The sequence below is a fragment of the Chelmon rostratus genome, chromosome 12 (genome assembly GCF_017976325.1).
Source record: "Chelmon rostratus isolate fCheRos1 chromosome 12, fCheRos1.pri, whole genome shotgun sequence".
Lineage (NCBI taxonomy): Eukaryota > Metazoa > Chordata > Actinopteri > Chaetodontiformes > Chaetodontidae > Chelmon > Chelmon rostratus.
The window spans coordinates 6,881,169-6,899,391 of record NC_055669.1 but is presented as its reverse complement, the minus strand read 5'-3'; the positions used below and the strand labels follow the sequence as shown (position 1 = coordinate 6,899,391).

General features: G+C 40.0%; 1 protein-coding gene across 1 annotated transcript in view; it reads right to left on the bottom strand.

Annotated features, from left to right (window-relative positions):
• LOC121614505 (sodium channel protein type 4 subunit alpha B-like) overlaps positions 1-12,359 on the bottom strand; it is a 32,656-nt gene extending 20,297 nt beyond the window's left edge. The window contains exons 1-7 of the mRNA XM_041948388.1: positions 12,087-12,359; positions 10,068-10,186; positions 8,787-8,876; positions 7,682-7,810; positions 6,260-6,351; positions 5,895-6,137; positions 5,715-5,778 (exon numbers count right to left, since the gene is read on the bottom strand). Of these exons, the coding sequence (XP_041804322.1) occupies positions 5,715-5,778; positions 5,895-6,137; positions 6,260-6,351; positions 7,682-7,810; positions 8,787-8,876; positions 10,068-10,186; positions 12,087-12,353 (1,004 nt within the window). The 5' untranslated portion in view covers positions 12,354-12,359. The remainder of the gene's footprint in view (positions 1-5,714; positions 5,779-5,894; positions 6,138-6,259; positions 6,352-7,681; positions 7,811-8,786; positions 8,877-10,067; positions 10,187-12,086) is intronic.
• Positions 12,360-18,223: the final 5,864 nt, after the last annotated feature.

The following is an 18,223-nucleotide window of genomic DNA, read 5'->3' as shown; positions in this document are numbered from 1 at the left end:
GTCAGGCTGGTCCTCCCTCTGCTGCACTGCTCAACTAGTCGCCGAGCTGTCTGCCTGTTTTACTCTCTTTAGTATGTCGAAACACACACACATACACAGAATCTGGAGATTTTGTGTTGTGTTGACGGAATTCACAGCTATATCTTGTTCTTTAGTGAACATCTGGAATTAAATTATATCAAAGCATATTGTAACACATATTTTGGATTAATGTGGCGTTTCGAAGGCTTTTTTTATCAATTGCAAAGTCGCAATCCTTTTTGACATATTCTCAACTGAAAACTGCACAAAGACAGAATATTTAATTCTTTACCTCATCGGCTTCATTGATTGATTGTCAGTAAACACAGTTTGTTTGCAAATGACTGAATTCTGCTTTTTGTATTATTTTACTGTTTTCACAGCATCCCGTCTTCTTTGGAGTCGGGGTTTAATGAGTTATGGAGTATTGATATACAACTATTATGATAACTGATTAATGATTTGAGGAATGCCTAACAATTTTTTGGTTCAAGCTTATTAGCTGTGATGATTTGCTGCCCTTCTTTTCTGTAAATTGGAAATCTTAAGGTTTACCACTGTTGGTTGGTCAAAGAAGACGGCTTCAGGTATTTGTGACGGGCATTTTTCAGCATTTTAAGACATTTTAAAGATACATTTTAAACTTAGTCAGGAAAATAATCTGTCAATAATAATGCACCTCTATTTATGCCTATAATATACTAAATGAAAACAATTTGTGCATGGAAAGTATGATGTCATTCTAAATTAAATAAACAAAAAACAGATTTTTACATTAAAATGAGAGCCAAATCATTCAAGGAACTTCCTTAACTAACAGGTCATGGGCTCTTGCAGGACATAGCGATTCCTATTTTAATCATTATTCTACCATTTGTTCATCTTGGGTTTTAGTTTCACACTAAAAACTGGTCTGAGCAGCTTTCTGATTTCTAATTTCTAACAGATCATAATAATAAATATCAAATGTCTAATAGTAAGTGAGGGTACCCTCAGGGCTGCCTCTCATGCAACACACACAATTGGGGCTCCTACATCTACTGTTGTGGTTGTGGTAAGGACATGATACCACACTGCTGGCCAGTGTTGCCACTTAAACAGCCGCATGTATGTCATACTTCTTGCAATTAGATGCTGCTGTAAAAACAAAGCACCTGCTTTGCGAATGTCCCTGAGATTTCTATAGTAACTGCCCAGGAGACTGCTCTGGCATGGGTTTATCCTGAATTAGTGCTCCTGAAGGAGAGCTGCTATGCTGCATGCACTCGCTGTGGGATCTGATCTGCTTTCACACAGACAACATTCAGCCAGCATGAAGAACTGACAGTTAGCCGCTGGTTGCAGCAGGAAGAATATGTCGTCACACACACAGCACGTCCTACAGTGCATGTGGGATGTATTTCTCCCACTATGTCAGGCAACTCTTGAAACTTGGTTCTACATTATTGTCATTGTACTGTGATGCAATACAAGGACAAATGTTTGAAAAAGCTGTCTCTGTGTTAAAACTACAATGTAATGTGATGGATTGCAAAATGAATGGACATAAGTGGCTTCCTGGAACACTTGGGGGAAAAAAACACATTCAAAACTCTAAAACTGACAGTATTTATTCAAAAAAGCCGAGTCCCAAAACTAGTCAGATACTACAGTATGGTCCTTTAAAAGTTTACGGGTAATTTCATGTTAACAAACCACACAATCCAGGGGAGGGCTTCTCAAAGTCTGGACCTTGGTCCTCATGTGGACCGAATGACAAGTCAGTGCAGAACCAGCCTACACCTCCTATTATGAATAAGTTATGAAGTTTAACATTTTCCATTTTGAAATAAATTTCCTATTTCATGAATAAATTGTTGGTGAAGCTGAACACACAGTGTAGGTGGAGCTCATTCCAGCTGTGGCTGATTTATCTGTCGCTGACATTGTTTCCATGCTGACATTAGCTGCTCTTTGCTAACATTTACATTTACATTATCTATAAGTAGTATCCCTGAGAGTGGACCATCAGTGCCCTGCAGTTTGTGTAACAAAAGAGCTGAGGAACATCTGTCAGTCTCAGCAAAGTGTTTTCCCTGTTCGGTGGGAGGTGGGTTTCCATGCCCATATCCATCCGGTCAAGGGCTAAAGTTGAAAGTCATAATCCTTGATGCACAGTGGCTTTAAGATGTGAGGGGATAAGCACTGAACTCTACAGTGGGCGCGACGAGAAACGACTTGGACCTTTGAGCAAATCATTTATCACAAACTTGTTAACCATCTAGGCTGAAAATATCATTTGAATATGTTTGTGTGTGTGTGTGTGTGTGTGTGTGTGTGTGTGTGTGTGTGTGTGTGTGCGCATATGTGCCCACTTGTGTCTGTGTGTGTTTGCGTGCATGTGTGTTACTGTGTGTGTCATCATAACGTATCCAAAGCTTTAATTTGGAAATCTACTCAGGGATTACTTGTTGGAATACACTCAAAAGATTAAGCATCCTCTATGTTTTACGTCCTCCATTCTGGCCTGCTTAATATCTTGCCTGCCTCTACAGCCAGCCTCAGAAAGTTCCATCTAAAATGCCACAGAAGGTAAAAGGCCAACCCAATCATTTTGCCAACAGACACATAAGTTACCTTATGGTCACTTAAACATGTAACCTGGCAAGTCTGTCATAGCATCATTCTAACTGCAAATGAATAAAAAAGAATGTAAAGAATACCATATAACAGAACAAATTTAAAATTAAAGGGACACAATCTCCCTCAGTAAACAGTAATCCCCCTCGTTCTTTTAATGTCCAGGCAGCCATTATTACACCCATTAGACACAGAAAAAAAGAGAAAAACTGAATGAGACTGAATGTCAACCACAGTGCGCTGTTAGAGCTCCACAAATGGCAAAAAACACAAACGACAGGAAACAAATCTAAAGAAGTCCAATTGCAGTGAGTAGGTAAACTGTGGCACAGCTGGATAGGTCACACTGGCACTAGCCTGATCTTACTGACCTACTATTCATGGGAGTTTAATGATGTCATTTCCCACTGAATGCCCTCAGATGTATCCTCTTTTCCATCTGACTTGAACACAAATTACTGAATCAGATTTTACTTCTTGGGAGATTAAGTTCCTGTGTTTTTGGAGGAGAGGTTAGAGAGGGTGATTAAAAACTAAAGGGTTGGCTGCGCTCTGATGCCAATAGAAATGTGTAACTACATCCAGTGAGTCTATACTTTTTCAATAAAATACTGTATCAATGTCAATATCAGCTTAAAGGACCAGAGTGTAGGATTTAGTGGCATCTAGTGGGGAGGTTGCAGAGCACAACCAACTGATACCCCTCTCCTCACCCCTCACTTTCCAAGCATTTAGGAGAGCCTACGATTGCTCTCTCTTCAACGTAAAAATGTGAAAGGTGCTCACTAGAGCCAGTGTTTGGTTTGTCTGTTCTGGGCTACTGTAGAACCATGGCGGTGCAACATTGGAAGAGGAAACACTCCCAACTGTAGAGCTCATTCTAAGGTACCAAAAACACAACAATTCTGAGATTTAGATTATTATTCGCTACTGAAAACATACTTATGAATATTCTATTCAATTTCTGCCAGTAGATCCCCCTAAATCCCACACACTGATCCTTTAAACCTGCAGTGTGACCCTTTTGTCTCCCCCTGCTGGCCGTGACCGTAATTACACTGCAGATGTGCTTATGGTACCATATGGTCTGCTAGACTCCTAGTTGTAGCCTACTCCATCATACAGGTACTGATTTGGCAGGGAAGGAATAGCGCTAAAGAAAGCTGTAAAGAAGTTTTTGTCCTGAAAGTACTCAATATTAGATTTGCTCAAAAAAATATCCTTTTATGATCGGTCGGTTAGCAATAGCTGCTAACCTAATTTTGGCAAACAGGGTTGTTTTTATTTAGACTTTTCTCTCACAATTAAACTGTCTCTGTTTCTTTTGTATGATTATTTTAACATAAGGTACATGCGTAAATCAAACTAACATGCGCTAACATGTCAGTTATCAGTTAACGCTGAGTGTTAGTTAAGGCTAACTAAGGTTAGCTAGCCAGATAGTCAACCTTCTAACCCTAGCTCATCGTTGCCAGATAATTTTAAACTCCTTGTTACGTTAATGTAGTCTAAATAAACTTGATGGGTCACAAAGCATCATATAATATGTGGTGTTTATAAGTACGTCTTCTCTCAGCTTTTACAGAATATTTTTTTAAAGGAAAGTACTCTGGCTAACATTAGTGCTAGCTAACATTCAGGCATGAAGCAGGAGGCTATGTGGATTAGCCCTTATTTTACTAATGTTACATGTATAACTTTACTCTCAGTTATAAAGGCGTGAAGCGTTTTCCCCATTCTGTTCCCATTTCAAATTTCTTTAAATTAAATGTTACTGAACATATGTGTTATGGCTAACCAGTTTTAATTCTTTCAGTTTTGTTTCTGAGATACCTGCCATGACAGACAGGTCTAAATACTATAATACCCATAACAGGTCAGTCAGGGGCACAGTGGTGGTATGAATTCAAAATGATTAATTTAAAAGTGAACTGCAAATTGTGTTTTGCAGTGGCTGAAGGGATTTGGATTAGTTAAATGATTTTTCTTGTCAAAGTTGTTTTTATTAATTGATCAAAGAAACTTTTTTTCTGTGCTTTTAAAGAAGCCCAAGGGATTTTTAGAGTGGCCCTGTAAAATGTCTCCATAAGGAATTGTTTAAGGATACCAAATATGTACCAAGACATAGAATCTGGTTCAGTATAGAACCATTTGTTTTAAAAAACATAAGGTAAGAAAAAAAAAAAGCTGCTCCAAACCTCCCTGTTAAAGCTATCATCGCCATTTTTTTGTTATTTGCTATCATCCATTATCTTGTATCATTAAGAAGAGCAACTAATGGAAGCCATTTGTTGAAGCTGCAGGATTTCAGATTCACACAGATGGGTATTTAGTTCACTATAACCCTTGAACTAGGCCTGGCATGGGCAGAGTCATCCTGTTGTGCTTGTTTCAAAAGCATTTGGATTTATAGGATTATTCAGTGCGTAGGCTGAGTAGCAATATTTGGATGGTTTCACACTGTGCCTTTGATTGGGAACAAAGTCCGTCACTCCACAGTTAAAATATTATTCATGCATGTCTACATTTATCCTGATGTTAGAAATGAAAGGTGTTAATTCTCAGAGGCACAAGCTGAGACGCTGCTTGAAGACGTCAGTGCAGCATCCCCTCTCAACAATAACAGAATATCAATCCGAAGTGATCCGCTCCACTCCGGTTAACCTAATCATGTCATAGAGCTTTTGAGATGATGAAATCTCCAAAGACCCCACTCTCTCCAGCTGGCAACTCCATGTTTCTCAGTAAAGGGTTCCAGTGGAGCCGGGGTGATTATCCACACCACATGTCGTCTTGTGTAGAGCCTCTCTCACGCTACACCCCTCCCTCTGACGGGATCAGTCCTCCATACATTATGCTTCTCAGTCGCAGATTTAAATATGAAGCCTAAACAATATCATGTATTGTTTCTGCTTTTCCTTGTCCTGCAAAAACTATTTGCGGCAAGCCTGATGCTCAAGCGCCTGTATCCAATTATCCACATGACATGCATGGGCTCAAAAGCCATTAGATGCTTTGATATTATGTAACAGCCTGCAGATGATTAACAGGCAGTAAGCAGGACACTCACTTACCCTGCATCACTTCCATATCCACATATTAAGGCATCCTTTGCTCCTTCAACTTTGTAAAAATTATCTGCGGAAAGGGGAAAAAAGAAGTTAAGAAAATTTTTTTTCTAACTTCACTGCATGTATTTAGAGCGTTCTACATGTGTGAAATGCTTTCTCAACACTTCTTTGGTTTTGGCTGACCTTCGCTGCTGAGGAAGTCTGCCCTGGAGCTCCAGGTTCTGTTGTTGCAGATGAAGGACGCGTTGTAGCTGTAGGAGGAGTTGATGCAGTGTGCGAGGCTGCGGACGCACTTCTGCCGCAGCAGCCCCATGAAAAGCTGCAGGCCAATGAGGGCGAACACGCTGAGACAGAAGACGGTCAGGATCATCACGTCTGCCAGCTTCCTCACAGACTGGATCAAAGCGCCGACGATGGTCTTCAGACCTTGACGGAGGAGAGGAGACTATGTGTCGGTTATTTGGCAACACCCAGAAAAATTAAGTGATTGGAAACCAGAGAGGAGACATAGAAACACAGTGTGAGGTTTGAGCTGATGGTCGTCTTACCTGGAATAACTGAGATGGTTTTCAGTGCTCGCAGTACTCTGAAGGTTCTTAATGCTGAGACGTTTCCAAGGTCTACAAATTCTGTCACATATCTGGAATTTGATATAAGGAGATTTACGAACCTCAACAGGGAGATTTAACAAAGAATTATACAAATCACCGGGGTTAACAATTAATGTTTGGCTTGTATATCATGTTTTTATGAATACATTTCAATCAAATGATGTTATGGGTTTGTAGTAAAAGTCATTTTATCGGCTTAGCATCTTGGTTCCATCAGTCAGTCTTTGAATTCGTGTAGATCTTGTAGTTACATGAAACATACATGAAAACAAAACAGAACCTACAAAAACTGATTTTTTGCCCTCTTGGGGGCAACAGACACAGATGTGAACACAACACTGATACATAAGTTGATTTGGCTAATGTGTTAGCAAACAGCTACCTATTTACACATCCAGCAGACACAGAGCAGCAGCATCATTCATTTGGAATTGTGTTTCTGTCCAACTGATGAATCCAGTGCACACTCTCCTTTAAGCTTTATTTTGGTTTCCACCAACTCCTGAAGAAAATAACATGCAGGGTTTTTTAAGCATTATTGCTGCAAACAGCTGTCTGCTGCTGCCAGACAACACTGTGTGAGTAGTAAGAATGAACCAAAACAGTAAAGTTGTGGTTTTGAAAACCAGAACAATGGGCTGAAAGATGCTAAAACACGACTTAGAGCTGATTGGAGCAGCAGAGTTGTGTAATTTTTCTCTGTGGGTTCACCACTACAAGCAACTCCTTTCACATACAATGTGATCCGTTGTATAAAAGCACTGGTTATAGCCTCCTTAAACTGTAAAAGAATAACATGTGTTTAGTACCTGTGAGAGGACATCACAGAGGAATTAGCTGACTGGGCCATAATTAATCAGAAACCAATTAATCTCTGAAGGTAATGACAGGTTTCAGTATGTCTACACCCAGTAAAGGGATTTTGCCTCACTGTTTTCAAACAAAGCAAATGTCCTATCAGAATGATTGGTCTGGGACAATGCTGCATCAATGCATGAAGAGGTCACCTGTTTAATCTGCCACCTGCATCATGGGTAGTGAGTCATGGCTGGCAGATCTCTGACCTCAACATTAGGCTTATCGCTCATAGTGTTTCAAATCACCACTCAGGATGACTGGCTGACTGCGGTCACTTTGACATTATTGGAAAATACTGACAGAAGGAATAGGTGGGTTTTTTTCTATCTGACCATCATTACAGTCTGCACATAAAACTGTCCCACAAGACAGAGTGTGAATACTGAATAAAGGTGGACCTTTTTTAATTGGGTGTTTTCTGGTAGCTGTAGCCTCTAATAATGTAAAGAGGAGAGGCTGATTGACAATATGAATGAAATATGAATGATATTTGGCACTTACGCCATGACAATGACGGAGAAGTCCAGCCAGTTCCACGGATCTCTCAAGAAGGTGAACGGCACTATACAGAATCCTCTCGCGAATATCTTTATCGCCGACTCGAACGTGTAAATGGCGGTGAAAGTATACCTGAAAAATATTCACAGAGGGGGAAGGAAATGCAGTCAGGTCTTAATCCAGAGTACAGGTACAGAGTCGTGCATTAAAATAAAACACAATCAGCGACAATGAGGACTGAAAGGCACAGCATGACAAATAAAAGAAAGACTAATGTATAAGTACTCTGAGCCCAAAATCCTTTGAATGCAGCTGATAATTTATTGTAACTTTAATTACAGGGGAGTGATGTTACTGACAGATTGTGTGCAAGACATGAAATAATGAAAAGTAAAGTGGACCTATGCAGTCCACACTGGTAATAAATACATCTAAGTTTTTATTGAATTTAAAAAAAAACTGAAAACTTTCCAGTGGTTCCTTCATATTCCTGTTTCTTTAGTACATTTTTACTTCAAGTCTGCAGTCAAAGTGAAGCAGTCTGCACTTGGTTAGCTTAGCTTAGCATAAAGACTGGAAACTTGGAAACATTTTGTCTGGCACACACATTCAGATTTTGCTGCCTCAGCTGTAGTTTGATATTTAACATATAGATATGAGTGTGGTATCATTCTTCTCATCTAACTCTTAGCAAGATAGCAAATTGTTTCTCTTGTCACATTTATATAAATTAATTTCTAAAGCTGAAAAGATAAATGAACAAACTGAAAGTCTTCGTCAATGCGGACAGCATGCGGCATGCCTGAGACCCACTGATGATGACAACAACTTGGCCACATCATGCACAGTCAAACATATCTAAAGACTTTTAGGCATCAGTTTCACATCACATGCTTTCTTCTAGCATGCCTACAGTATGTGGCGTTCTGACGGAAGTAAATATTACATGCATAATATACTTACATATCAGCTGACTCTGCAATCATCACTGACAGAACAACAAACCCCAGTAAAGCCCCGCATTAGAACACATGTGGCACAGTTTCCATTTCTGTGCTAGGCACAAAGTTCAGGGTCAGATAACAGCTTGAAAACAGTGTGTACTTACTCCAGGTACTTGGTCCATGGTGCTGGATCCGACATGGCCATGAAGAAACAGTTGGTCAGTATAGTGCACATTATGAACAGGCTAAACAATGTGGAAAAGGGTTAAGGAAAGTGTGTTGTGAAACAGTATTTACAGTTTTTGTGATAAGCAAACAATGTATCACACAATGACACAATGTATCCTGTAATCCTATGATACATCCATCAGGATAAGCCATCACTGTGTGTGCAAACGGCATTAGAGGTACAGTAAATGCAGATTACGGGAAATGTAAGTAAATTCCATTTAACAGTAAATCAGGGGAGTGATATCATTCCCTCTCGTGGATGAATGAAACAATACAAAGGATCTGTCAGCTGCTAACTTTGAAAGATGAAATTATTTAAAATTTCAGGATCAAATCATGAGCAAGTCACCAAAGTAATTATCTAAAAAGTAACTTCAGTTACTTTCAATAGACTAAACTGCTTTACATAACATATCTATCATATCATAAAAAAAACATTTTGCTAATAGGACTTTTAAGATGTAGTTCAGAGCATGACGTGGTGAGTTGGTTAGTCCTGTGATTTATCAGTTGCAGTGAATTAATAACAGCTGCTGGAGTTATTTAATTGATAATTTGATCAATAGGTGTTTTGTCATAGTGGAGATCCAGAGGAAAGACTGCCTCCTGCATGTGAAGTACGAATCGGCTGTCTGAGAACTAATAGGCAGCCGTCACATGACGTGAAATCGCCTTGCTCTTATTTCATTTCAGAGATTAAAAGAGGGATATGAGGGGATTTGGTTTGCGATGCCAGAGAGGACCATTACAAAGCTGTTTCAAAAATGGGACTATGGAAAAATCCAATAGAAACCTACGGGGGGAAATCAGTAAATATTAGAAATTGGCTTATCTGCTAGTTTGAGATCTCGACTTTTTACAGCATCAAAATGTGATTTTGGTGGAAACTTGTAACAGTGGTTTGTTGTCAGCACGCTGCCTGATTCACAGTATGATCTTCATGTTACGTTTTGGAGCAGTTGTCACACACTGGTGTGCAAAAGCAATACCTGAAAGTACTCAGACCTAAACCTGATTATTAACTATTACAGTATCCTCATATCACTTTTATCATCTCCATCTTTTTTAAAGCAGAAGTGCACTCACCCACCAGTGCCTTATCGCAAATCTCGCTAATATCACCCTAATACAAACTGACAGGAAATAACTTGGCTCGCTCCATCAAACAACCACAAGATTATTTTCCACAGGCACTGTGGAATCAAAAAGGATATGAATGGACTAAAATCTTTATGGCGATTGATCTGAGGAAGTGAAATGGACTAAAGATGTAAAGTGCAGATGTGGCACTGAATCTGAAGATGGCCTTCCCTTTGTTAAGTACTATAAAAGTCTGCAAAGAAAACAGAAAAAGACAGAAATCATGGTGAGAAAAATCACATCAATCACAAGCATTATTGCTTACATTCTGTAATTAAAACAAATTATAACAAGTCATCAAGAAGTAGACACGTTTTTTTAAGATAAATGTTCAGGCACATTGTTTACCATCTGTGCAGCTCTGGGCAGCAGTTCAGCTGTTTTCTTTACCCTGCAGGGATGATAATATGGCTGCTGTGTTGAGTCTACCACTCTGTCTACCATCTGTGTCAACCTCCACCAAAAGCACTTCTGCCTCCAAGAAAGCAGTGAGTGCACATACACGCAACGGGCAAGGCCAGCGGAGATAATGGAGGCAACCTCAAAGCGGCCTGAACCTTTCCCCAACAGATGTGGCATTTATTTAAATATTTTTTCGTCTTTGGATAATCCTCCCATCCAGCAGCGCATCACATGCCAAAACAAAGAGACCCTGAGAATGACTGCCACGTCCTTTTTCATCTGTCCATAAGCGGCCCATTAATGGGCAGCAGCCTGATCTACTCTGCAAATCAAAACTTGCTAATCCCATTTCTGCATCCAAAAGAGATCTAAAGAGATGCGGCCACACTCCTCTCATCTCAGCTAGCTGCTGTAAAACACAGCTTGGTAAATTCAGTGAAAACCTCAGCTGATCGGGAGGATCACTGACGTATGATGAAGTCCAGATGAGAGCTTGGGTGATAATTTAACATGTAGCAGTACTTGCACAATCACCATCACCACTAATCTCTATGCACGGATATCTGCATATGTAGGGGCAAAATTTTGGTATTGGAAGATTTCTGGTTTCCCTTTGTATTCTGTTTGTAGTCCAGGTAGTATTGACCAATCACGTTTGAGCAGGCTTTAATTGCAACAGTTGGTAAACTGTCCGTGTGGAGAGCAAAAGAGGCCGAACCTATCGGCTATCAGCTGACAACAGTTTCGCTTTTTTTCAACCCCAATTCCAAAAAAGGGTTGGGACGCTGTGTAAAACATAAATGAAACAGGATGCAGTCATTTGCAAACAAACTGTGTTTACTGACAACAGTTTTAGTTGAAAGTGTTCCTGAGCTCATGTGGTAATCTCCTTTATCCAATCATGTGTTCACAAAGTGGTGAACCTCGCTCCATCCTCGCTTGTGAGCGACTGAGCCTTTCCAGGATGCTCCTTTAATACCCAATCATGATACTATCACCTGTTACCAATCAACCTGTTTACCTGTGGAATGATCCAAACAGGTGTTTTTGGAGCGTTCCACAGCTTTCTCTTGTCGCTCCTGTCCTAACATGTTTGAAAGGTGTTGCTACAGCCCTCATTCTTTGTGAAATTGTATTCCAAAGTTTGGTGAAGATAATATGAGGATTCAACTGTCTGTCTGTATGTGTTAAAAAGACCTTTAGAAAAAAAGAGCTTCAGAAGATGTCAGCTTTTGACTCTGAAGCCCCCAAAATACCATCAGCTAAACTCTGGAAGATCTTTTTGCACAGAAGGACCGAGGATTCACCGATCATTTCAAATGGAAACATGTTAGGAAGGGATCTTATCTTATTTTAAGCAAAAACTGCTTCAGTGTATGTATGGCGTCTGACTTGGAAACAGATGAAACTATCCTTTAAACTGACCCACTAAGTGACAGTTTGTTCTTTGTGCTGTGTTTCTCCTTAGCCATTTTGTCCAGGTGATGTCTGAGTATGTTTTCTACCAATAAACACAGTCATTCTCAGAGTGAGCATGTCAGGCCTCCAGCTGATGGCGATTAACTCGATGAAACAGACGCAGTAAAAAAAATCATAGTTTTGTGTATTGCATATTAGACTTAATAGGAGCAGACATGCACACAACCGCCACCGTCCAACCCACCCACAGTATCACACACAGACGCTCTCACCCTCTGGTTCTTGTAGTAAAATGGATCAATGTCCTCCAGTGGCATCCCGATAAGCTCTGGAGGGATGTCACCGAAGATGCGAGGCAGCTGCTTGCCTGCCTCCAGGTCGGCCCTGGGTTTTGATGGCTCTGTGTTCCTGTGACCATCATGGCAATCCTTGGCGTTCTTGGCCTGCTCCTCCGCAATCCGCTGCTCCAGCGCAGCCAAGGATTCGCGAGTGAACCGCCGCAAGCCATCAGGACCCGTTGGTAACAGCATGGCTGCCATCTTTTCATCCTGATTCTCCTGTACTAGAATTTACTTACAGCTACCGGCAGGGAAGAGATGGAAGAAGGTAAGAGAATGAATAATATAATTCAGCTTTACAGGCTTATGAAGCAACAATTCATACACAAATCAAGTCTATCAGTAGCTACCAGAACAAACTAACAGTAACTGTGAGTTTTCAAACACATTCAGAATCAGCATCAGAATCAGAAAAACTTTATCATCCGTCAGTTTGTCTTTGATGGGGGACGCTTGTGTGAAACAGTATCAGTGTAGTTGGATTTTGAACATTTTAACCACGACATGTTGTGGTCCATCCTACAGGAAGTTTTTAATCCTTAGCTCCCGTGACGCAAAGTGTGTGTGTGTTCACTGTATTAAAATCTGAGGAGAAGTCCAAAAATAAAATCCTGGTGCGGGAGTGAGAGGCCTCCAAACTTTGGGTCCCAGTAACCAGTGGTGACAGCAAAGCATCCACAACCCCTTGCCTTGCTTTAAAGGCAGACTGGAGTGTGCCTGCATCCAGGTGGAGAGGTGATCACACACTGTGCTTAACATGCATTTACATAGCACAAGCCTGTTAGCTATGGGGTTTCGCATGGCTAAAGCTGCTTTAATCAATATTTTTATACAAAAAATGGATGAGATGACTGTGTATAATGTCTAAATCACACCTCCTGACTGTTCCTGAGGCCAGAACTAAAAGGCAGCCTTTCGCAATTGAGCCCCAAACCTCTGGAACAGCCTACCTGATGGTCTTAATGGTTCTACATCTATTGACACCTTTAAATGAAATCCTGAGACACATCTTTAACATTGCTTTCTCCTGAAGAGGTGGTGAACATAGTGGAACAGAGAGCCAGAGGTTTCCCTCAGGAGACGCTGGAGACCAAAACGGACTTACATATACTCATCAGGTGGAGACAAGCACGACTCCAAATGCATGCTACCATTACTCCATGTCTGCTTGATGTGAAAATAATAGCCATTGTTTGCTAAGATGTTTGCCATGTCAGCTTTGTGAGGTGATTATACTGTATATCAGTATGGGGTTTACACATTTGCACTGCCCTCAAATGGCCCAAAAATCAATAATTGCAGGTATAAAGCCTTTATGTGAACAGACTCTGGCACTCCTTGTGCTACAAACAAAAAAGACCTGAATCCAGACTGGGGGACGTTAAGATGAATGGGTAGAAAGTGGCACATAGACTGCACAAGTTTTTACTGGGATTGTTTCATTTTCTCCAAACAGAAACATATAACACAGTGACTTAAACTGGTACTAACAATATAAAAGCAGTTCTGTAAAACAAAATGAATGGAATCTTACAATAATCTAAAAGCTCAACTTGACAAGAAGCACGATCATTCATTACTACAGCAATCAAGCAACAGGATATAGTGAATATTCTTTTGTGGCAAGGAAAGCCTGACAATGGTATTTAATGTGGTATTTACTGAGTACTGTATGTACATCTCTATCACTGAAGCTCTCTTTTTTCCAAACATTGTGTAATTGCAATGTATAAAGGCTTAAGTCAAAAGCTGGACTGCCTCTGATTTTCTGATTGGAAGATGGTGCTGAGAGAGTTTTACCCTTACCGCTGACCACCAGCTTCCTGTTATCCAACAATCTCTGTCAAACTAGGGCAGCCATAGTTCTGAGTCAGAGGGATTAAGTCCACAGTCTGTAGCCCTGACCAGGGGTTTGCACCAGCACTGAATTAGGATGGCGGTCACTTGTTTGCCTCCACTGAAGCGAGGAAAGCTGCAGGGCCTGGACGATGACCTGCCAGCAACCTTAAAGATGTCGTTTTTCACAAGACACCAAACGCACCACTGAAAGCCAAAATGTCCTCCAAGCTCTCTCTTGATGATTTCAAACTATAATGAGTACTGTGTTGAGTCCCAGAACATTAACAGTGAGCTGGGTCAACATATGGGCATTTGTGAGTGTGATCTTTAAAGTGCAGGCTGTTTAAATAATCAGCCCTACAATCTGATGCTACACAATGTCACTGTTATAAAACACAGAAACACACACATTCAGTCTTTCTATGGTATTCTGTTCTCGAGCTTAGTTGGATTTGGGTTTTCTAGCACTTGATTCTCCATGAAATCTGAGGATGCTACTGCAGGTGCAGGTGGTGGTTGCAATAAAAGCAGTGTGCAGGTCGAGTTGCATTCACGGGTTTCAAGACATCACAAACTGGAAGTGATTCAGTGCATTTTCTACGATACAAAAAAGCTTCCAAGCGCCTTTGTTGTTTCCTATCATCAGGCCTCGGCTGCAGCCAGTTTTAGGTCTTTGTTTGAAATCATTCAGAAAATGACAGAATAATTGTACCAGACAGGTTACTAAATGTAGTATAAATAGCTTGAAACGCTTATTTAATTTTTTTCTTATTGGCAAACTTTGTTCCTCTGCACTTAAAAAAGCACAAAGTTTGGAGGTAATCTGATCAGAGGCCAAAGCCACGGTCTAAATAAAGACAATACTAAAGGCCACTACCAAAAATTCACCCCCTCATTTTAGCCAGTGATGGAGTCTGATATTTTAATAACTGAAAAAGCTTTCCAAAGAGAGGATTACATTTCTATGTTCCCCTTTTGACAGAGAAATACCATTGTATCCTTTTCATATTGACTAAGCTCTGTGAGTTTTCCATCTCCTCCTGTCCTGAAATGCATTGATCCCTTCACACGTCCAGCCAGACGCTAGTTATCTGCTTTCACATGATCTGCTTATTTGGCCCAGGTTGATCTCAGATCAGCTCGTCTCATACGCCGAATCCAGCGCTTTCCCATTTGCTATCAAAATAAATAGGTTAAGGTCCATTTGCAACGTCATAAAGCAGATAAACGGGTTCAGTTTCTGTCAGGACGTTACAGGATGTGACTGGATGAGATGAATCGTCCACAGAAACACAGTCACAGCACTTCCTCTGTAAAAGGTCACAGACACTACAGAACAGTTAGAGGCCATGACAACGTCTCTGTAGCGTACATTATTAAAGGATGTATCAGTAATATTAATCTGCAGTTAAATGCACAGACAGAGTATCTGCTACTGTGCACTCATGTGCACGGGAGGAAATGGTGATAACAAATTAGACAACACGGAGAGAAAAAAAGGATTTTAGCTGAATGAAATTTAATTCCCATAACAGCCAGATGTGATATGCTCATCATCACTGCAAATAATTATGATAATTAGAGTGAAGGCAGAGTGGAGTCATGGACTGGCACGCACAAACACAAACACACACACACACACACACACAGTCAACTTGACAACATGTGCTCTGCAGAAAAAAAATTATTTTGTGATAAGTGTCCAAATAGTCATAATAGCCCGACTGATACTAAAGTATTGAGGCCAGTATTTGTTATATGATATATTGGCCAAAAGAAACAACATTAACATAAACGATCTGAAAAGGGATCCCTTCATTTTTTTTGGTGTGTGTCTGTTTGTGTGTGTGTGACCAACATAAATGCTTAGTGAGGGTTTTTTAAGTTGAAAAATCAGCTTGTTAGTGCTCTCTGTCGGATAATGATGTAATGGTGACACTATTTCTAAATGACCTCAGATCTGATTTGGCATTTGGCAGAATATGCTGAACACACTACGATACATCTGCAATAAGATGGTATCAGCCAATACATTGGCCTGGCTGCTTTATTGGTCTAAATATATATAATATTATATCATTTTATTTGATTACTTAATTTTCTAACATTTAAGAAGAACAGAGAGAGGGAACAAAGCACTAACTGCCTCTTTCTCTTCTTGCCTCTTGAACAGAAAGGGGCCAGCAGAGCTGCCTTTGAGATTCTTTGATGGGATTAAAAGGGATGACTAACAGGTGATGTAATATACAAACATAAAACAACACACCAATTTTCCATTTACTGTATCTCACAAGTGAACCACACAACATTCCTAAACAGGTGGTTCTGTTGGCGCATGCACAAGGTAACAACATTAACGTGTAGTGAAGATCTCTCGACTATGTGTCAGTACACTGGGACACTTGCTGCTGTTAAGCTTTAGGGAAAGTCAGCAAAATGTAAAGCTGAGGGATATTGCAGCAATAGTTACCTGTACTGTGTGCCTCTGCAAGTAGAAGTAGCTTAAACTCAACTATAAGCTTCAATAACATGAGGAAATCACAACATTTAGTAAACCCCCTGTGATGAGGGAGGAATGGCTGAACATTGAAAGGTTTGATGTTGATGTGTTTCTTGTGGCCTTCAGGAGTAAAACCATAATAATGTGGTATGACTTGTGCTGAGTCATGAGTTGTTACACTTGTAACTACAGTTTATTTTACTCAAATAGATTCTACTTCCCAAAATTTGACATATCTATCCTTTCTTCAATCAGAGCATACTGGAGTAAAACCCTCATTTGGCACTGGGAGCTGTTATGGTAAGAAAATGTTGACCTGTGATGACCTGCTCTCTCTCTCCAATCTTTTCATGTTCTCTCATAAAAAGTGCCAAATTATGAAATGTTTAAACTCTATATATAAACCCATGTTAGCTACTAATGTCTCTAAATATGATTTAGTAATCAGGAATTATGCTGCTCTACACATGCTGTTATGCCTGAGTGGAGCATGACTTATTATCAACGCCTCATTGACAGAAAAAGCAGTATTTTTACTGTATAGGGATTAATCAGTTTTCTTTAATAGCTTCTATCTTTTGTTTATTGCTGCTTCCTGTTGCTCTGAAAACCTTCTCCAGTCAAAATGAAAGCAAAACAAACACAGTGCTGGTCCTGAATGATTTTATGGAGGAAGCTACTGCTCAGTTTAAATTTGCCTGTGAAAACAGCACACGCCTCACTTAACTGCTGTGAAGACCTGCGTGTGAAAACTCTAAGTCTGAACCACCACGGCCCCACATGACGTCACATGACGTCACGTCAGCTTCTTTCGGCTTTGTGACACTTCATTTTTGGTGTGAGGGGATCAATCTCTGCAGCTCAAAAATGTGCTTTCATCTTACATCCATCACGTAACCAACCATTTAAAATGTTGTATGGGCATCAAAAGACAACAGATTTGACGTGTCGTCACCATTTCTATTTCTATCAGCTCGCATATGCCAAGACTACTTTAACAGGAAGCAAATATTGTCACATGGATATACTGCAGAGGGGGGACCAGAGCTTGACTGTGGACCAGATGACCTGAATCTACTCTGACGAACAGCCTGATCCTGTTGTCACTTTTTATCCGTCCTCATGAGTGTTCTCATTTGAGTTATTTATCAAGAGCAGCACTTACACATGCCAATGTGTTACTAATTCACCCGATTTTCAGTCACAGTTATCAAAGTTTTATTCACTTATTCAAATTTCTTCGTGGTTTTAAAATTCATTTGAAACATTTCTGATTCACTGTCATTGTTATTTCTCATCTGAATTTCTTCCCTTGATATTTGGAAATGCTGGAAACATCTACTCCATGTTTCCTGTGAATTTCATGCATTTAATATTACACTGTTTTTAAAATGGAACAACTGACCACCTCCTTCTCATTATGGTCATTGGGGAATATGTCCTAAAACTTTTAATAAAGCATATTTATGCAAACACCCATATGAAGGTTTCTGTAGTAAAAATGGCATCTCGACTGTTGTACTTGTCTGTTCATGGTGCTTTAATATTAGAGGTTTGTGTTTCTCTGGATTTATGAGGCTGAATCCTTGAGAGGGCTTTTTCAGGATAGAAACACAAACATTAATTTCCTGCATCTTTTTTCCTTGATCAAGACTTGTTAACTGTCTATTGTAAAAACAAGTGTCATGTGTGGAATCGTTGACAGCCAGTTTACCATCAAATTAAATAATCT